Raw genomic sequence first — 15,704 nt, 5'->3', positions numbered from 1 at the left:
CTATGGATGCCTCGTGCACCGACCGCTCCTCGGAGGAAAACGCTGTGCGGAGGTTATACCCTTTCCGCCATTCCGTTTTAGACTCGTTCCTTGCTGGACATAGTATAAACATAGGCCTACAAACAAACCTCCGCCTTCTCCGAAGAGCAGCGTACGGCAAGGAAAAATAACGCTGACTTCACGGTCGCAGACGTCTGTGCGTGCAGACAAGGGTGAAGGTCAGTTCTGGCTCAACATTTCTACTTTATTTATTTTACGGTGAGTTTGTATTCGGCGCGTAAAAGCGAGTTCAGAAGCGTTTGTCTTGTGGCGCCATCTGTACGCGAGACGAGATACCTCGTGTGCGTGTTTCAAAGCGCCTGCCCCGAGTTAAAAGGGATTAGGGCCTCTCACTCACTCATTCACACCACCTCCGGTTGCCGAACTGTTGGTTTGTACTGTAAACTTGCTGGCGAGCGCAGCGGTCTAAAAAATTCGTTTGCTCGTAAAGCTTGATCGCTGCGGCGCCACATCTAGGAGGACAGCAAAAATGGACCCATTTCTTACCTTTCTTCCTTTTTTTTTTGCGCTTGACTGGCAGGCGCTCAGAAGCCGGAGAGAAATATGATCCACTGGCATTATACTCAACGCCATCATTGATCGTCAAAGAGAATCGCAGCAAAACGCAGCATAAATTTTCAGAACCTAACCAGAAGTGCTTATAGCGGGTAACAAGACGAGACGGAAAAAGAAATGTCCTTTTATATATATATATATATAGGCTGCGCCTTCAACAGATGACTACTTCCATTAGTTTTTGTTCAACATAATTGTTTCCAGCAACACAAGAGGTAAATGTATCTTACCGCACGTATGAGTGCTCCTCTGATAGAGCCTGCAATATTATTGTTGGTTCTATGATGTAATTAAACGTTATTATAATAAACTGAAACTGAAGACTGTGCGCTCATACAGGTTGCTCAAATCCGCCAAATTATAATCACCATCATAGATTACTGTACCCTTAAAAGCCGCGGATAGGGGATTGCATCAACGTGCATCAACGGTGCATTACATGAACGTAAAGCAGTTACTTGACAACGGCCTTCCATTAAAACAGTAAAAGAGAATATGTGCTGCACAACAGCTGTTTCTGAAGACGGGAACTAATGCGACTACCCGGTGGTGCCGCAGCTTCTTGTGTATGGAATGAAACAGTCACATTTCTGGCTGCAGTCACTTTGCCCATCAACGCACTCTTCTAGCTGCACCTCTCTGCCTAAGTAGCTTACAGGAAAATTTCTTAGAGTTATCTTTGGAGAACTGACCTGTCAGATGCAGGTTATAGAGGTGTACGTGTCAGGAGAAAGGTGTACGTGTCTCACCCTGACGAAGTAAAACCACGATGCGACTATAAAACTTCAAATTTACCGCCATAGGATCATCTGATCTCGAAGTTATGATCCTGCACTTAAAAACACTGTTATTTTTTAAGCGCGCTAAAAATTATAATTTATTTTAACAATAAACTTTAAAATTTTTATACAATATTTATAAAAGTTTAAAAAAATTGTAAAATTATTTTCTGCGGAGCTGCCGCTTGGGGCCGTATACGGCTGACGCCAAGTTTCACTGTGTTGGTTGGAATGTACTCGCTTTTGTTGGCTCCCTGTGAATTTAGTTATCAAAATAACTCATGTGTCGGTGCCGCACCGGTTCAAAGTTAACGCCAACTTATGTAGGCGCGCGTCTCGGCCGCCGGACGTCTACGCCTATAAAAACATGAACTGGCTGCGCCCGCGCTGCATCTTTGCCGTGTTCCTATTCTCGGAGCTTCTCGGCGGCGTACTCGCTCAAGAGCGCTCGACAAATGCGCTCACGAGCGACAAGGATGCATCGGATCCCGCACAAGGCAGTGCGCCTACGGCCGACGAAAAAGGTAAACTGGGAAAATTCACCCCGCCACCTTAGGGCCGCGCTCTGGCAAGAGCTGTCCTGCGACATTTGGAAACACCGAGGCTGCGGGTCCGAGGCTCGAGCAAGGACGACTCGCGGTACCGTTCTCGGCCTACTCGCGAAGTCAGCCGAGCGTTTCGCCAGTTGCTACGTCGCCTGCCGGCCGGTGCGCGGAATTGTCGCACTTAAAGTCTCTATAAATATTAATATAGCGCACCGCATTGTTCCTTGGGGCGCACAAGTCAAACCACTGCTGAATCGCAAGTGTCTGCGGCGCAACGTCGTCAAGTGTGACAAGCGACTTAGCTCTGCGCGGCACCGGTGCTTCTGCTAGCTTAATAAGCAGGTTTCAACACCGATCGAACCGCTGCTGAACAGTTTCAGTAATGTAGTGCATGCCACGCCAGTTTGTTAGTTATTTTACACGTATGTGCTTTGCTAGAGAGCAGCTTGTAGCCACTTTCTCTTTATTTTTGTATGTATCTGTGTATTTGTTCATTGTGAAAAGTCGTGCCCCATCTCTCTAAGCACCGCATGCTATTTTTTCGAACTACTTTGTCAGCGCGCGAGGTCTTCGTAGCGCAGCACATCACGGATTTTCGTGGTTAGTTGCGAACGGTTTCTCACGCCCCCATCAGCACTGTGGTCTTTAGGCGCTTGTAGACGATGCGCCGATTTATGAAGTGCTGCGGGTCGCCAGTCAAATAAATCAACATGACAACCCCGCTACCACCCGAAGCTTCCTTCTACCTGTCGTTTAGTGCGCCAACAACAAATGTGGGAAAGCGTACACGTGTGAACAAAAGCGTGATTCCGGTGCCGCTTCCAAGTTGTAAAAGCGCGATTGAAGGCTGCCCTCGGCGTGTGACGTGAGCGACTCGAGTTAAATGTCGGGGGTCGATAGCGAAAAGAAAGTAAAAGGATGTTCGTGCTGTTTCCGGTATCGGTAGAGAGGTTCAGTGCAGACTATCGGCGACCTTGAAAACCATCTCGCGGCGTTTGACGGACCGCGCGGCGGCCGGAGCGCCTTTGCCGTACCGCGATCGTGCGTGTGGGGCGAAGGCAGCGTTCCCCGAGCAACGCAACGCATTCCGCCGCCGGTCCATTGGCGCGTGACGTCACACTTGAAACAACAGCAATTGAAGAACGTGAAGCCACAAGAGTGACTGTCGGGCCCCGGTCTGCAGCCGACCGAGGCGCGTGCACTTTAGACAGCCTTTATGCGTTTTGAAGGCCAGCCGAGTTGCGGCGCTCATTGCAGGGCTTCAGTTTTATTCCGGGAGGCAATCTTTGATTGGAGTGTGCCGTGATGAGCCTTATTTGTGGTTGGTTTCGTTTTTCTGGAATGGGGCAAGCACTTGAGATGCATTGCATTGAATGACCATATTGGACGTCCACTTGAATATACTTGAATATGGCAGCTTTAAGGGCAACTAGGGCAACTATACAGGCAGAATTGCAAACTTGGTATTAATGATTATCATTTTCTGAATGCTGCAAATGTTTTTCCAAAAGTAGATTTTGTATCTTTGCTTTGCTCTCCTCGTATTAACACAAACATGGGAAATTTTTATAGGACACAGCAGTGTACCAGTGCTGTTACAAAATTACTTTGCAGGTAATGTTGGAGGTGGGGAAAGTGCCACACATTTGCTACCTTGTATCTGGCTTTGCTTACAGTGGTGCGGTTGAAAGTTCAGATTTGCAGAGTTCTTTAACCATAGGCTAAACAGATTGGGCATGGCAGAATAATTTATCCGTATTATCATGTGAAATTTAGGTCTTTTATGGCATGTAGGTACCTCTTTTTGGACAAAACCTTCTTTATCATGGCATATTTGGTGCGGTACTCGATGTATAAACTTGCGCACATGTAGATGTTACTATACATCGCAGTAATCACACCTGAAAAAAAAAAAAAAAGATCATGAAGAGTGGAAGCATTTGACCGGTACGATTATCTAAGATAGTCTGCCTACTTGTATTTATACACTGTTTGTTTTGCCTTGTGTGTATGGATTCAATTTTTGTGCTGCCGCATATTTAGATGCTTGACCTTTTCAGTAAGTAACTCATTCACGAGTTGAACTTCCCGATATATTGTTTAATTTCATCTTGTGTAAACTGCAGGGAGCGCAACAACTTGTGAGAAAGTGAATGCATGCGACGACTTGCTGGGCTATGAGGCTATCCAAGCGCTACATCAACAGCTGGATGATGATGACAATGGCAGTGTAGACATCGCTGAGACGGATGAGGTTTGTCTTGCCTTCACTTTTTGCACAGCTGATTGTCATGCTGCATTGGTAGTTGCATTGAACAGCTGCTGCTGTTGCTCAGAAGGTCATGGTTCAGAGCATCTGGCAGCAAATGCGACATTGCATGTGACGTGTTGCATTAGCAAAAACATTTAAACGTTTGCTTGACCTCGTTGACATTTAAATCTTGCACACTTTCTTTTTGTGTGTGTGTGCTGCAGTCTGCTTCACGCGTGAGAAACAAAAGCTTCACATGAAAACTTCATGTAGCACAAGCAATGCACTGGCCTATTTCATCTACAAACTATCTATCCAAGCCTGATATAAAAGGCCACTGCAGCAGTCTCTCTCACTGGAGTAGAACAAGTATGTTCTTTGAGATATGGTAGTTGAACTTATAAAGGGGCTTGTAAATGTATAATCTTAGTCAAAGAAGACAAATGGCATTATATAAAGGTTTTTCTTTTTTGTCTGGAAGTCTAGTGCAAGTGAAATGTTCAGAGCAGTAAAGGTGCATACCTATTTTAAAGTGCAGTAATATGCAATTGATTTGCGATCGAGAAATGGTAGCACTTTTTTCATCGCATTGATAGCAGCCCCATTAGTGTACATACCCCTTTTATTCATAGTTTATAACCAAGTGGCATCACAAAATATCAGAAATTCATTCTTCCCCAAATGTGGTTATGGTATGGTATCAAATCTCGGTTAAAGCAAATGTTTCGATGGAGGCAATAAATAAAAGACACCTGTGTGCTATGTGCTTTAGAAGAAATTAATCTGCTGCCCTGCACTGCAGCTCCTCTTTCACTCCCCCACCTCTTTTCCTCCTTTCCCTCATGGCGTGTTTGGGCTGTATACGAAAGTCCACTTTAACAAGTACCACCATGTTAACTCTCCAATGCCGTCTCAACTACTACAGCCTTTTTCAAATTTGGAATCCAAAATGTTTGCTCCCAACTCTGTTTCCTCGTTTGTTTCTTTTTTAATGTTGCTTACTGAGATCTCTTTATTGTTTCATGCAAATCATGTTGTTCTCATAATGTTATGATGATTTTGTAGATCTCTGCTCATGTTATATTGTGCTCTTGTAATTATTTTTTTCTGTATTTTAAAGGAGCACATTTTAACATTTACTTTTTATTCTGAGGTCTGGTCATCACTGCCTTCCAAGGGTTACCTGAGCCTCGTCAAGCTTTTTGATTAGTGCTTTTAGCCAGAAATTCTGGTAATGAATGAATGAATGAAAATGAATGAATGAATGAAGTCAGTTACTTCACCTTCCCTTTCCTCATAACCAGTTTTAATTTTTCTGAATTGGTTTTACCTGCAATGAAAGGGTGAAAAAAAGAGAAACAAAATTCTATAGAATGATCCATGTTCATGTAAGCTCAAATGCACTTGGTTGAAATGAAAAAAGGTTGCCGACTCTTTGTTGCAAATAAAAATTAGTGATTTCTCTGAGTTCAGGTTGCCAAAATGCTTGGCACCTATATTGGTATTAGTTTGGGATAGAGATGGCCTACTTACTTTGCATTAGTTGTCCGGCTCCAGGTGTGCTTACCATTTACTGCGGCTTCTCTGGTTCAGAAAGCAACAGTTCCTTTGCAAAGCTTGTACATTTTCACAATGCTCCAAGCCGCAACGTATTGCTGTCACCCTTTTAAAGTTCGCTGCTTTAGATCAGTACTGGTGGTCTTGTTCTTTCATATGTATGCAAAAATGATTCTAGTCCTACTTTTAATATTACTCAGCTGTACAGGGATTTACATCCCGGCCGCGGCAGTTAAATTTCTTTGGAGGAGAAATTCTAGAGGCCCGTGTACTGTGCGATGTCAGTGCACGTTAAAGAACCCCAGGTGGTCGAAATTTCCGGAGCCCTCCACTACGGCGTCTCTCATAGCCTTAGTCACTTTGGGACGTTAAACCCCATAAACCAAACCAAACCAAACCAAACCAGCATTGCCCTCTTGTAGTTGGGTTTTTCTAATTTGTCTTTGGTTTGGTAAGTTATGGGTACCGTATTTTCCGATGTACAAGACGCACCCGCCATATATGCAGGCTGTCATTGAAAATATTGGTATATAAGACGCACCCGTGTATAAGACGCACCCCAATTTACCCAGTTAGGCTAGTGAGGCTTAATTAAACATGCTTATGCGACCATCGCAAAATGCACCGTACGTGTGAGAAGTTCTTAAGCAACGCTAAGTGATCGAAAAAGGCAACACTCACGCCATACCAGCCCACGTTTTAGCACAAAAGAAAAAAAAGCGAAAGAACTCTCTTTATGTCCATAACAATTTATTTTTACATAAAACCTTCAAAGTCTTCACCTTCGGATGCGCTATCGAAAAGGCAACACGTCTGAAGCATTCTCTTCGCACTACGTACTTGCAAAGGGTGACTAAAAAAAACATCGGCTTCTCGTGGCTTGTCTTGACAATGGCGAGAAGCGCGACTGTCGCCATCTTTTGGCATTTCACATTACCTTTGCTTGGGGCCTCCGAAACGGCCGCGTGTTTAAGATCCCGGAAGTGGTCACCCCGCCGTTTCATGATAAAATTCACCTAGAAAAGTTGCGCACGGCGGTCTCCGTATTGAAGTATTAACCATGTTAAAACCGCGTTATTGGTAGTAATATTTTTTCGGTGAAAAAAAGCTTGAACATGAACCTGAGTAATTTCTGAACTTGCAAAAAAAAACCCGGAAAATTCGCATATAAGACGCACCCTTGTATAGGACGCACCAGCAAGATTTTTGCAAAAAAACCGCGTCTTATACACCGGAAAATACGGTACCCTTTGGGGAGACAGATTTTGACCTTTAGCCAAACTTGTCTAAAATGCCAGGAATTTTAAGACTCTTTGAAAGACCAAGTAATTGCAAAAACTTACTGTATGGTTGAGTAGGTCAACGAAAATTATGAAAGCATCCTTGATGTGCAAGCTCATTGGCCTTGGCTTGGAGTGTTGTGCTGAGTAATGATGCCTGGCATGCATGAGTCTTCTTTTTTTTTTCCTTCCCAGTGGTCATTACTTATCACAATAAGTCATGAAGTGACGACCTCTGTTGCTGGGTTTCACGCAGGCGCTAAGGGTCAGGTGTAGAGTTGTCTTAGACTCTGCAAGTTACGCTCAAGCAGCCTTTGTTAGGCCCCATTTTAAGTAGTATTTCAGCTGAAATGAGTAAAAACAAAAGGGTGGAGTTATGAAGTAGTTAATTTGTTCACATCATTTAGCTAATGTGCCAGCTTGGTATCGCATGATTCATTCCTCTGTGCAGATATTGAGGAGCTTGTGTTTCTTACAACAGGTCACTAGTATGCAAGTGCTGTATCATTATGTATGGTAATTGAATAGCTAGATTATACTTTACATGGCCGTGTAATGTATTTTATAGTTTTTGTTGTGTTCTTTGGCTCAAGCTTTTTGTTTGCATTGTATTTCCCTGTGTTTCGGTGCTGTTTTATGCCTTAAAAAAAATGTCCTGTTCTTACAAAAAACATTTGTGATAGCGCTTTGGGGTATTTGGATTATGGAGCTCGACACATGAAGCCACCACACTAAAGAAATATTTTGTGCTGCTGGTTTTGCTTGCTGTTTGACCTGCTTTGTTGTGCACTGTGCATATAGTAACTGTGTCGTTTCCATGTCCAGTTTCTTAGAGATGAGTTGCAATATGAGAATGGCTATGAGCGGCAGAAGAAGTTTCACGGCAATGACAAGTACATATCTCTTGAGGAACTGTGGCAGTCCTGGCAGGTTTCGGAAGGTTAGTTCATGCCTTTCAAGTAAACTTGCACGCTAGTCACTACTCTTCTGTGTCATTGGACAAATGGTTGCCGGGTGTGCTGTAGAAATGTTTTATATACTTTGTGAACGGCTGTATCTGTACGTGAACAAAATTTTGCGTGTGCATTGTTGTGTGCATAATCATTTTCTGACAGTTTTACGGATTGCATGCTTCATTGTGTTTTGGCAGCGCTGCTGTGTGCAGTAGAGTGCAGTGCATACTTGTGCAAGTTCTTGTGCATCTGTGTGCTGAATTTGATTCAAGCACAGTTTTTAACACTGCGTGAAGAATAAGGCTTCCATCCGGTTTCAGCTGTTAAGGCCTTCACTCAGGCTTAAACAGACCTGGAGGCATGCACTATAATAAAAAGTGCTTTGCTCCGTACCGAAATATACAATTTTACAGTTTAGCAAGCAGCATATAAAAGTCGTGTTTTGAGTTCTCTATGTTCGTTGCAAAATGATAGCAGGTTGAATGTACAAGCACATATTCATGGTAAGGGGGGGGGGGTTCATGTGACAACAATGAACAGAGGAGACACAGGCTATGTTTCTCTTCTCATCTCAGGCACATGCAGCCATTATGACATTGTGCTGCTTTTCTGTTATATTGAAGAACCCATGAAGCTTCAGTAGTGCCTATTCTTTGCCAAAAGTAACCAGTCAATGGGGTTTGCTTCTTAGCTGTATAGCAGAGCACTTATGGCTCCCCTTGAGCTCTAAATCTGTTTGACCCTTTCAGGCGCTATTTTTTGTTTTAATCGAAAACAAATATTTTTCACTTAGTAGCATATTCAAGCCTCAAGAAAGGGAATTTGTTAGTTTTCCAGAGTGAGCGAGCAGCGGGTAAGTTATTACAAGGATATCCTATATTTCATACAGAGTCAGGTTGGTAAGAAATAGTAAGATCGAAATGCCCGGATTTGGCAAGTAAGCACCCGACGGATCGCGGAATCACACTTGTGTTTCGAAGACACACATTGCGCTCGACGTTGAGCAAAAACAATCGACGTGATCACCGGCGGCAAAATCTGTCTGCATTTGAATGGCGGACAACGCGCTACCCAGCTTGCTCTTTTGCGAAATATTATTTACTGAGTTCCCTATATGTCGCATAAAAAAAAAAAAAAACTTTTTTTGCGACCTAAAGGATGCTAAATTCGACTGGAACAATAAAATCGCTGCTAGGTGCAGCACAGGCTGTTAAGCAAAAGAAAGAAACTGGTGTATGTTGACAGAACTTGCTTGGCATGCTTTGCTAGATGGCTGCATATGTGTGTTACAGAAGGAAAGATCGAGTAGTCGAGAGTAGAGGCTGTGTCCTATTTTCCTTCTCTTTTATGCTCCTTACAGCACAATGCGTACTGTTTCTGCAGCCTTCTTCGATTCACAGTTCTTGTGTGATGTAGTCTTCTCCCTCCTGCCTCACTGTGCAGTGCACAACTGGACGGTGGAAGAGACGATTGAGTGGCTGGTTAACTGTGTTGAGCTCCCCCAGTACGCAAAGACCTTCGAAGAGAATGCAGTGGATGGCTCAACTCTTCCCAGGTAATAAACATTCACTTGGGCTCTGTTGCACTGAAGGGAAGGCCCGCACACTGTCAGATTTGGTCTCGCATTTTATGTGTGAAAAGATGCAGAGTTGTGTGGTATGATTATACTTCAGCGGTTTAATTGGTTTGGTTTGGTTTATGGAGTTTAACGTCCCAAAGCGGCTCGGACTATGAGGGACGCCGTAGTGGAAGGCACTGGAAATTTCGACCACCTGGGGTTCTTTAACGTGCACTGAAATTGCTCAGGGTTAACGCTGCGCAAAAGAACATGTAATTTAGCATTGATAACTGAGTGAATTTGGATGTAAACAAAAAGTATGTGCTTACACTTCAAATGATCTTTCACAAGAATTCAGAACACAGCTTATGAAAACTACTTCTCATTAAGGGTGAACGAAAACATATTATAGTCGGGGACAGCTTTCTGTGGCTATGCAGTGGAAGCTACAAGCGTATGCTGCCGGCTTCCACAAGCGCTCTGTTCTCGTGTGCTCACGAGCCAGAGAAGCAGCCTTGTAAGCTGGCACCGTGCACACGTAGCTTCCACTGCATAGCCACATGAAGCTGTCCACGAGTATAGTGCACAAGCCTGCCTTTCTCTGACAATTAAATTTTTGTGTGGTGCTGGCTGACACTGAGGAGTTTGTTTTATCATTATCTGGTGTTTTATTAAAGCATGTCATGATAAAACACTGCTCCACCTGGCATTGCTTTTGAGGGGCATTATTTGTCTTCCAAGTGCACATGCATTAGTTGGATGTTATGTGCATGGTTAGATATTATGCATATCCTGCTTTTATGGCAGGTCATGGCCAATTAAAGACGTGTCCCCATTCTTCGTTTGTTTCTATCATTTGCAATGCTGACACTATACTCGTGGACAGCTTTATGTGGCTATGCAGGAAAGTATCTATCATTTCATCTACCCAAGCTACATGTTAGTGCCATATTTTTGTGCACCACTGTGATGTGAAAATGTTCATTGATCTACATCCCAGTGCAGCAAAATTTCCAATTTTAGGCTTAAATTCCCCAAGCTTTTAAGGATGAAAAATACCTATTAAATTAGCCAGGTTATCTTTAGAGAAATTTTTTAGTCATTGGGCACTGATAATACCTTCTGATGTGTTCGTATTGAGGTCCTTGCAAGTTCATCTCCAACCTTTTCTTCGGAGTTACCCCAAATTTATGGATCGGATTTTTAATTCCTTAAAGGGCCATTTCTTTTTTTTTTTAAATACTTCAAAGTGGTTTGATATATATCTTATATAGGCACTTTCAGTACACACATCGCATTAAGCCATTCTGGCATGGAATGGTTTCCATTTTTTCTTGTTTTTTTTTGTTTGTGTTTTTTTCCCTATTTGTAACCCTGTGTTTGGCGCTTGGTAGCCTTATTCGCTTATTGATCATAAAACCCAGCACAGCTCAGCATAAAATGTCAAATCATGCATCCGCAGTTCTTGCAGTGTTTGGTCATTTTTGATTTCATCAATAGACTGAAGTAGCACATAAAGCCGCCACAGGGGCTCAGTGGTTATGGTGCTCAGCTGCTGACCCGAAAGATGCGAGCGAGTTCGATACCGGCCGCGGCAGTCGCATTTCGATGGAGGCAAAATTCTAGAGGCCTGTGTACTGTGCGATGTCAGTGCATGTTAAAGAACCACAGGTGGTCGAAATTTCCAGAGCCCGTCACTGTGGCGTCCCCATAGCCTCAGTTGCTTTGGGGCGTTATACCCCATTAACCAAACCCAAGTAGCACATCATGCCACTATTCCAAATACATTCTGACAGTTTTGATTGCATCTGACATTTTTGCTCTTTATTACGGCCTTCTTTTGGGGGCCATGACTTAGTGTCTTGTCTTTGCCAAGAAAAACCAAGAAAAGCAGTTCTTGCAAACATGGACACTTTTTGCAAACACGAACTCCAGCAAACCTAGACATAGGAACTTCAGCGAGCATATGCTGTTTCATTTGCTTTGTTGTGCATTGTGCTGTGAGTCGTGTACAACAGTGACTCATGTACAACAGTGAAACAGGGCAAACCAGAATTATAAATCAGAAATGGTCTGCAAGCGTCTGCTTTGCTGCTGTGCACTTTTTTTGTTTGATACACCAGCATTGTCACCTTCGACTGCATGTAAATGTCATCGTGTGACCTTTCCAGAATGGCTGTGGCCAACAACAACTACCTGAGCAGCGTATTGGGCATCAAGGATGTCATCCACAAGCAGAAGCTTACCCTGAAAGCCATGGACGTGGTACTGTTTGGGCCACCAAAACGTGAGTGCTGCATGCACACAGACATCCTGCCTTCTTGCATCTCCTTGGATGACATTTTCAAAATTGTGCCCACTATCTCTTTAGCAGCTAGTGCTCTTCCACTCTTTGATGCTGGCAGTTTTGATGGACCTGTCGTGTGGCTGTATTGCTCTGATACTCTGCTGCTGAGGTCAAGCTTGTGGGTGCAGTCCCAGTCAAGCCGGCTGCTTTTTGATTCGCTTGAGATGCAAAAATGCTGTCTCATATATTGCTGCGTGTTTATGAGCCTCAAGTGGTTCAAAATAATCCAGAGTCCATCACTATGCAGCAGCCCTCAGTGTTTCCTTGGCTCAAAAAAGAAAAATTTATTTACTTAGTTCTGATGGTCTTCGCGGCTCTATCTACTGTTACAACCTGAAGCAGGTGTTACTAGGGTTGTTGCATAGAAAAAAGATGAGTAAATGGTGCCTTATTCAGAAATCAGAATAAGACAGCTCAAGGTTAATTCATTGCTAGCTGCTGTTTGTCTTCACCATCCTGTCATGTCTTCGAAGGGGGCCCAGACTGTAAATTTGAAAGGCTAGAAAAGGACGCAGAATTGCCCCTTGAAATGTAGGGGAGCCTAACACAATTTCCACTATTGGCTGGCAAGAACCATCGGCTTTTCATCCACTCTAAAATGAGCATGCCATCTGGGCAGAACGAAGTATTTGTACTTCTCGGTTGTGCATCTGTGGTTACCAGTGACACGAAACTTAAGCTGCTTGCCAGTGAGTGGAGGATGTGCAAGTAAGCAGCCTTCTTCTTGTGTCAGGGATTTGTGAGCCCATATACATTGTCGCCGATTCTGCAGCAGCTTAAAATCGATGCGATGTCATGCAAAAGCTATATGCTTGCATTGACCACAGGTAGAACTGATGGGGGAAAATAACTTCTAAATAATTAGTCATGCTACCCTTTTGCGTTCCGAGTCTATTTTCATGATTGCCATGATTGACCACAGGTAGAACTGATGGGGAAAAATAGCTTCTAAATAATTAGTCATGCTACCCTTTTGCGTTCCGAGTCTATTTTCATGATTGCCATGATTGACCACAGGTAGAACTGATGGGGAAAAATAGCTTCTAAATAATTAGTCATGCTACCCTTTTGTGTTCCGAGTCTATTTTCATGATTGCCATGATTGACCACAGGTAGAACTGATGGGGAAAATAGCTTCTAAATAATTAGTCATGCTACCCTTTTGCGTTCCGAGTCTATTTTCATGATTGCCATGATTGACCACAGGTAGAACTGATGGGGAAAAATAGCTTCTAAATAATTAGTCATGCTACCCTTTTGCGTTCCCAGTCTGTTTTCATGATTGCCATGCCTTTAGTGGTCTTCCGAGGCAAAAAAAAGAAAAAAAACATGCAGAAGCTTTCCTCCTTTGAGATTGATGCAAATATTTTAATCTCCCCCGTATGTAATTCAAGGTTCCTAGAACCCTGCCATTACTAACCTTAACCCATTAGGACCCAGCGTACTTTTAACAGTACAGTTAAATTTCTTAAAATTTCAACACCAAACGCTGAATTCTTCTTTTCAAGTAGGTCAGCTTTTTGTCACCAGGGGATCAGTCGACGCCCTTTATCTAAGAAGGCGCATTTCCTCTCCTCCGTATGGCATTTTTCAATGATGAAACTTTACGATGTTTGTTTCCCGCAAAGTGCACCGGTAGTCACCGGCTTATAATTTTCTCGTGGCCGCGTACATGCCCATATTATGCTAATTTACAAGTATAGTGCAGCACAAAAGATGAAAATAAACAATGGATGCTTTGAATGTCTCGCACCTTTACCCTTTTTTTGCGCTATGATGAATTGTATGCTGCTGTGCTTTCTATAGTACGCTGGGTCTTCCTGTGTGCACAACGGGCCTATCTGTTCCAAGTCATAGATCTCATGGTCCCATGCAGTTTTTCGAAAAAAAAAACTACTTTGTCTGCTCAGCGAGGCCTCGGGGGCTGCTGTACTTGTCTCTAGCTATCCTGAATATTAGGATAGTGTGATTTTAATTGGTTATAATAAAGCTTTGCCTATAAGAACTGGATGTTCTGCAGAGCAGACTGGATTGCATTTCTGTTATACACCGCATTTCACACCTACTGTGGAAAGTTCTTGAGTTCCTTGAAAGTCCTTGAAAGACACCTTTGGAAGCACATGCTGTCCTGTCGTTCCTCTCGCTGATTTTAACGCTTGGTGACCATTTTGTCTTATTTTGCAACTTTTATTACCAGTCAGGACATTCTTGTAACGCTCCGCCAGGAGGAATTTCGGGCTACAGGAACCGTTCGCCAAAACGGGTTTAGGAAGTGCCAGCTTGGCCCAAGCAACTCAATAGAAGCAGACATGGAAAATTGGTTCTTGCTTCAATAGTGTAGGTTACGTGCTTTTATTGAAGTCTGAGGACAACAGTGTAGTCACCAGGGCCTGCAACTATAACAGCATTGAGCCTACGTGTTTTGTAAAGCGGTGGTTGCCTAGAGCACACGAAAAGCAGGACTTCCGTAAGCCAAAACTCCTTTCCTTTTGCAACAATCTTATCGCATGTGTCGACCTTTTAGATCAACCTGCTAGCTGCTACTACATTGGCATCAGGGAAAAAAAATGGGGCTGGAAGTTGACATGAAAACACAACTTTGTAATTGTGAACGTCTGAACAGTCTACCAAATTGCTAGAGACGAGCCTGCTGACTGTATTCCCTTTCGTAAGAATGTTACTTGTCATAACCTACGCGTTGACATGCAGCAACTAGCGGTTCGCAGACACTCTGGCACAATCGTGTCTGATGCTTCTTTGAAAAAGGAGAAAGCTTCTTGCGCAAATTAGAATAACTGCGGTGCCAGTATAGCCAGAAGAGATTCATGAGGGCCTTCGAGAAGTGTTACATCACCCTGCGCAAAAATCACGAGCATATTAGCAAAATTCACTCCACCAAGTAGGATTGCAGCGGAGTAGCCACAGGTGCTGTGGGGAGGACCCAGCGTACTATAAAAAAAGTACGCCCCTGTAACTTCGGAATGAATAAAGCAATCATGACGAAATTTCAGTAACCTGTTCTGCTTTATAAAAGAGCATTAGGTGCTAAGAATGAACAAAATCCCTCCGTTAGATTTTTCTTGGTCCCTAATGGGTTAATTAAGGAAACTGGCTTGCGACTTGGATGTGAACCTCTTTTCTAGAATGAAATGCAAAAGTGCTCATGTTTGGCATTTTGTTTGCTGAAGTACACCATGTGGTTAAAATGTAATGTGGAGACTTCCATGCTCTTTTTGCATTTTTGTGCATTCAATCATTTTATTTGTATTTTTATAGTCCATATGCTTTTGGTGTTGGATTCAGTAATAGGCAAGGCATCCATGTACTGTACAGTGTCAGCGCACATGTTAAAGAACCCCAGGGAGTCTCAACTAATACGGATCCCTTCACTACAGCATTTCCCTTAGCCCTTGTGTTGCTTCGGGACATTAAACCCCGTATACCACACCATACTTTCATTTACGTTTAGCTCCAATATGAAAGGAAATGCATTATGCACATTCAACCCATGATTACTTGATAATTATGAGTGAAAACCACAGCTTTTTTCTTTGTTCTAGTACCGTATTTACTCGAATCTAGGCCGGCCACGATTCTAAGCCGAGACCCGATAGTTGAAGGCCACAGAAAAAAAAAAAAAACTTACCTCGATTGTAGGCCGGCCGAAAAAACAACTGCGAACAAGAGGTACAGCACGCAAACGACATTTATTGCCAGGAACCCGCTCAGGCTGATCCCGGGCTGGCGTTTGGGCGAGGAGACATATGCAACGCCAGCCTGGGATCAGCCGCCGAAGTCCCGCCCGGCTTGAAGATTTGA

At 43.3% G+C, this 15,704-nt stretch overlaps 1 protein-coding gene across 8 annotated transcripts in view; it reads left to right on the top strand.

Moving 5' to 3' along the window:
- The first annotated feature begins 1,589 nt into the window (after positions 1–1,589).
- The window catches only part of Stim (stromal interaction molecule), a 31,965-nt gene continuing 17,850 nt past the window's right edge, over positions 1,590–15,704 (top strand). For all 8 annotated transcript variants that reach the window (XM_089566357.1, XM_089566356.1, XM_089566353.1 and 5 more), the window contains exons 1-5: positions 1,590–1,918; positions 4,066–4,193; positions 7,853–7,967; positions 9,424–9,535; positions 11,710–11,825. In XM_089566357.1, coding sequence (XP_089422483.1) covers positions 1,762–1,918; positions 4,066–4,193; positions 7,853–7,967; positions 9,424–9,535; positions 11,710–11,825 — 628 coding nt within the window. In that variant the 5' untranslated portion in view covers positions 1,590–1,761. The remainder of the gene's footprint in view (positions 1,919–4,065; positions 4,194–7,852; positions 7,968–9,423; positions 9,536–11,709; positions 11,826–15,704) is intronic.

This window comes from Amblyomma mixtum, chromosome 1 (assembly GCF_055824585.1).
Source record: "Amblyomma mixtum isolate Tamu chromosome 1, ASM5582458v1, whole genome shotgun sequence".
NCBI classification, from domain to species: Eukaryota; Metazoa; Arthropoda; class Arachnida; order Ixodida; family Ixodidae; genus Amblyomma; species Amblyomma mixtum.
This window is presented reverse-complemented; position numbering and strand designations above follow the sequence as displayed.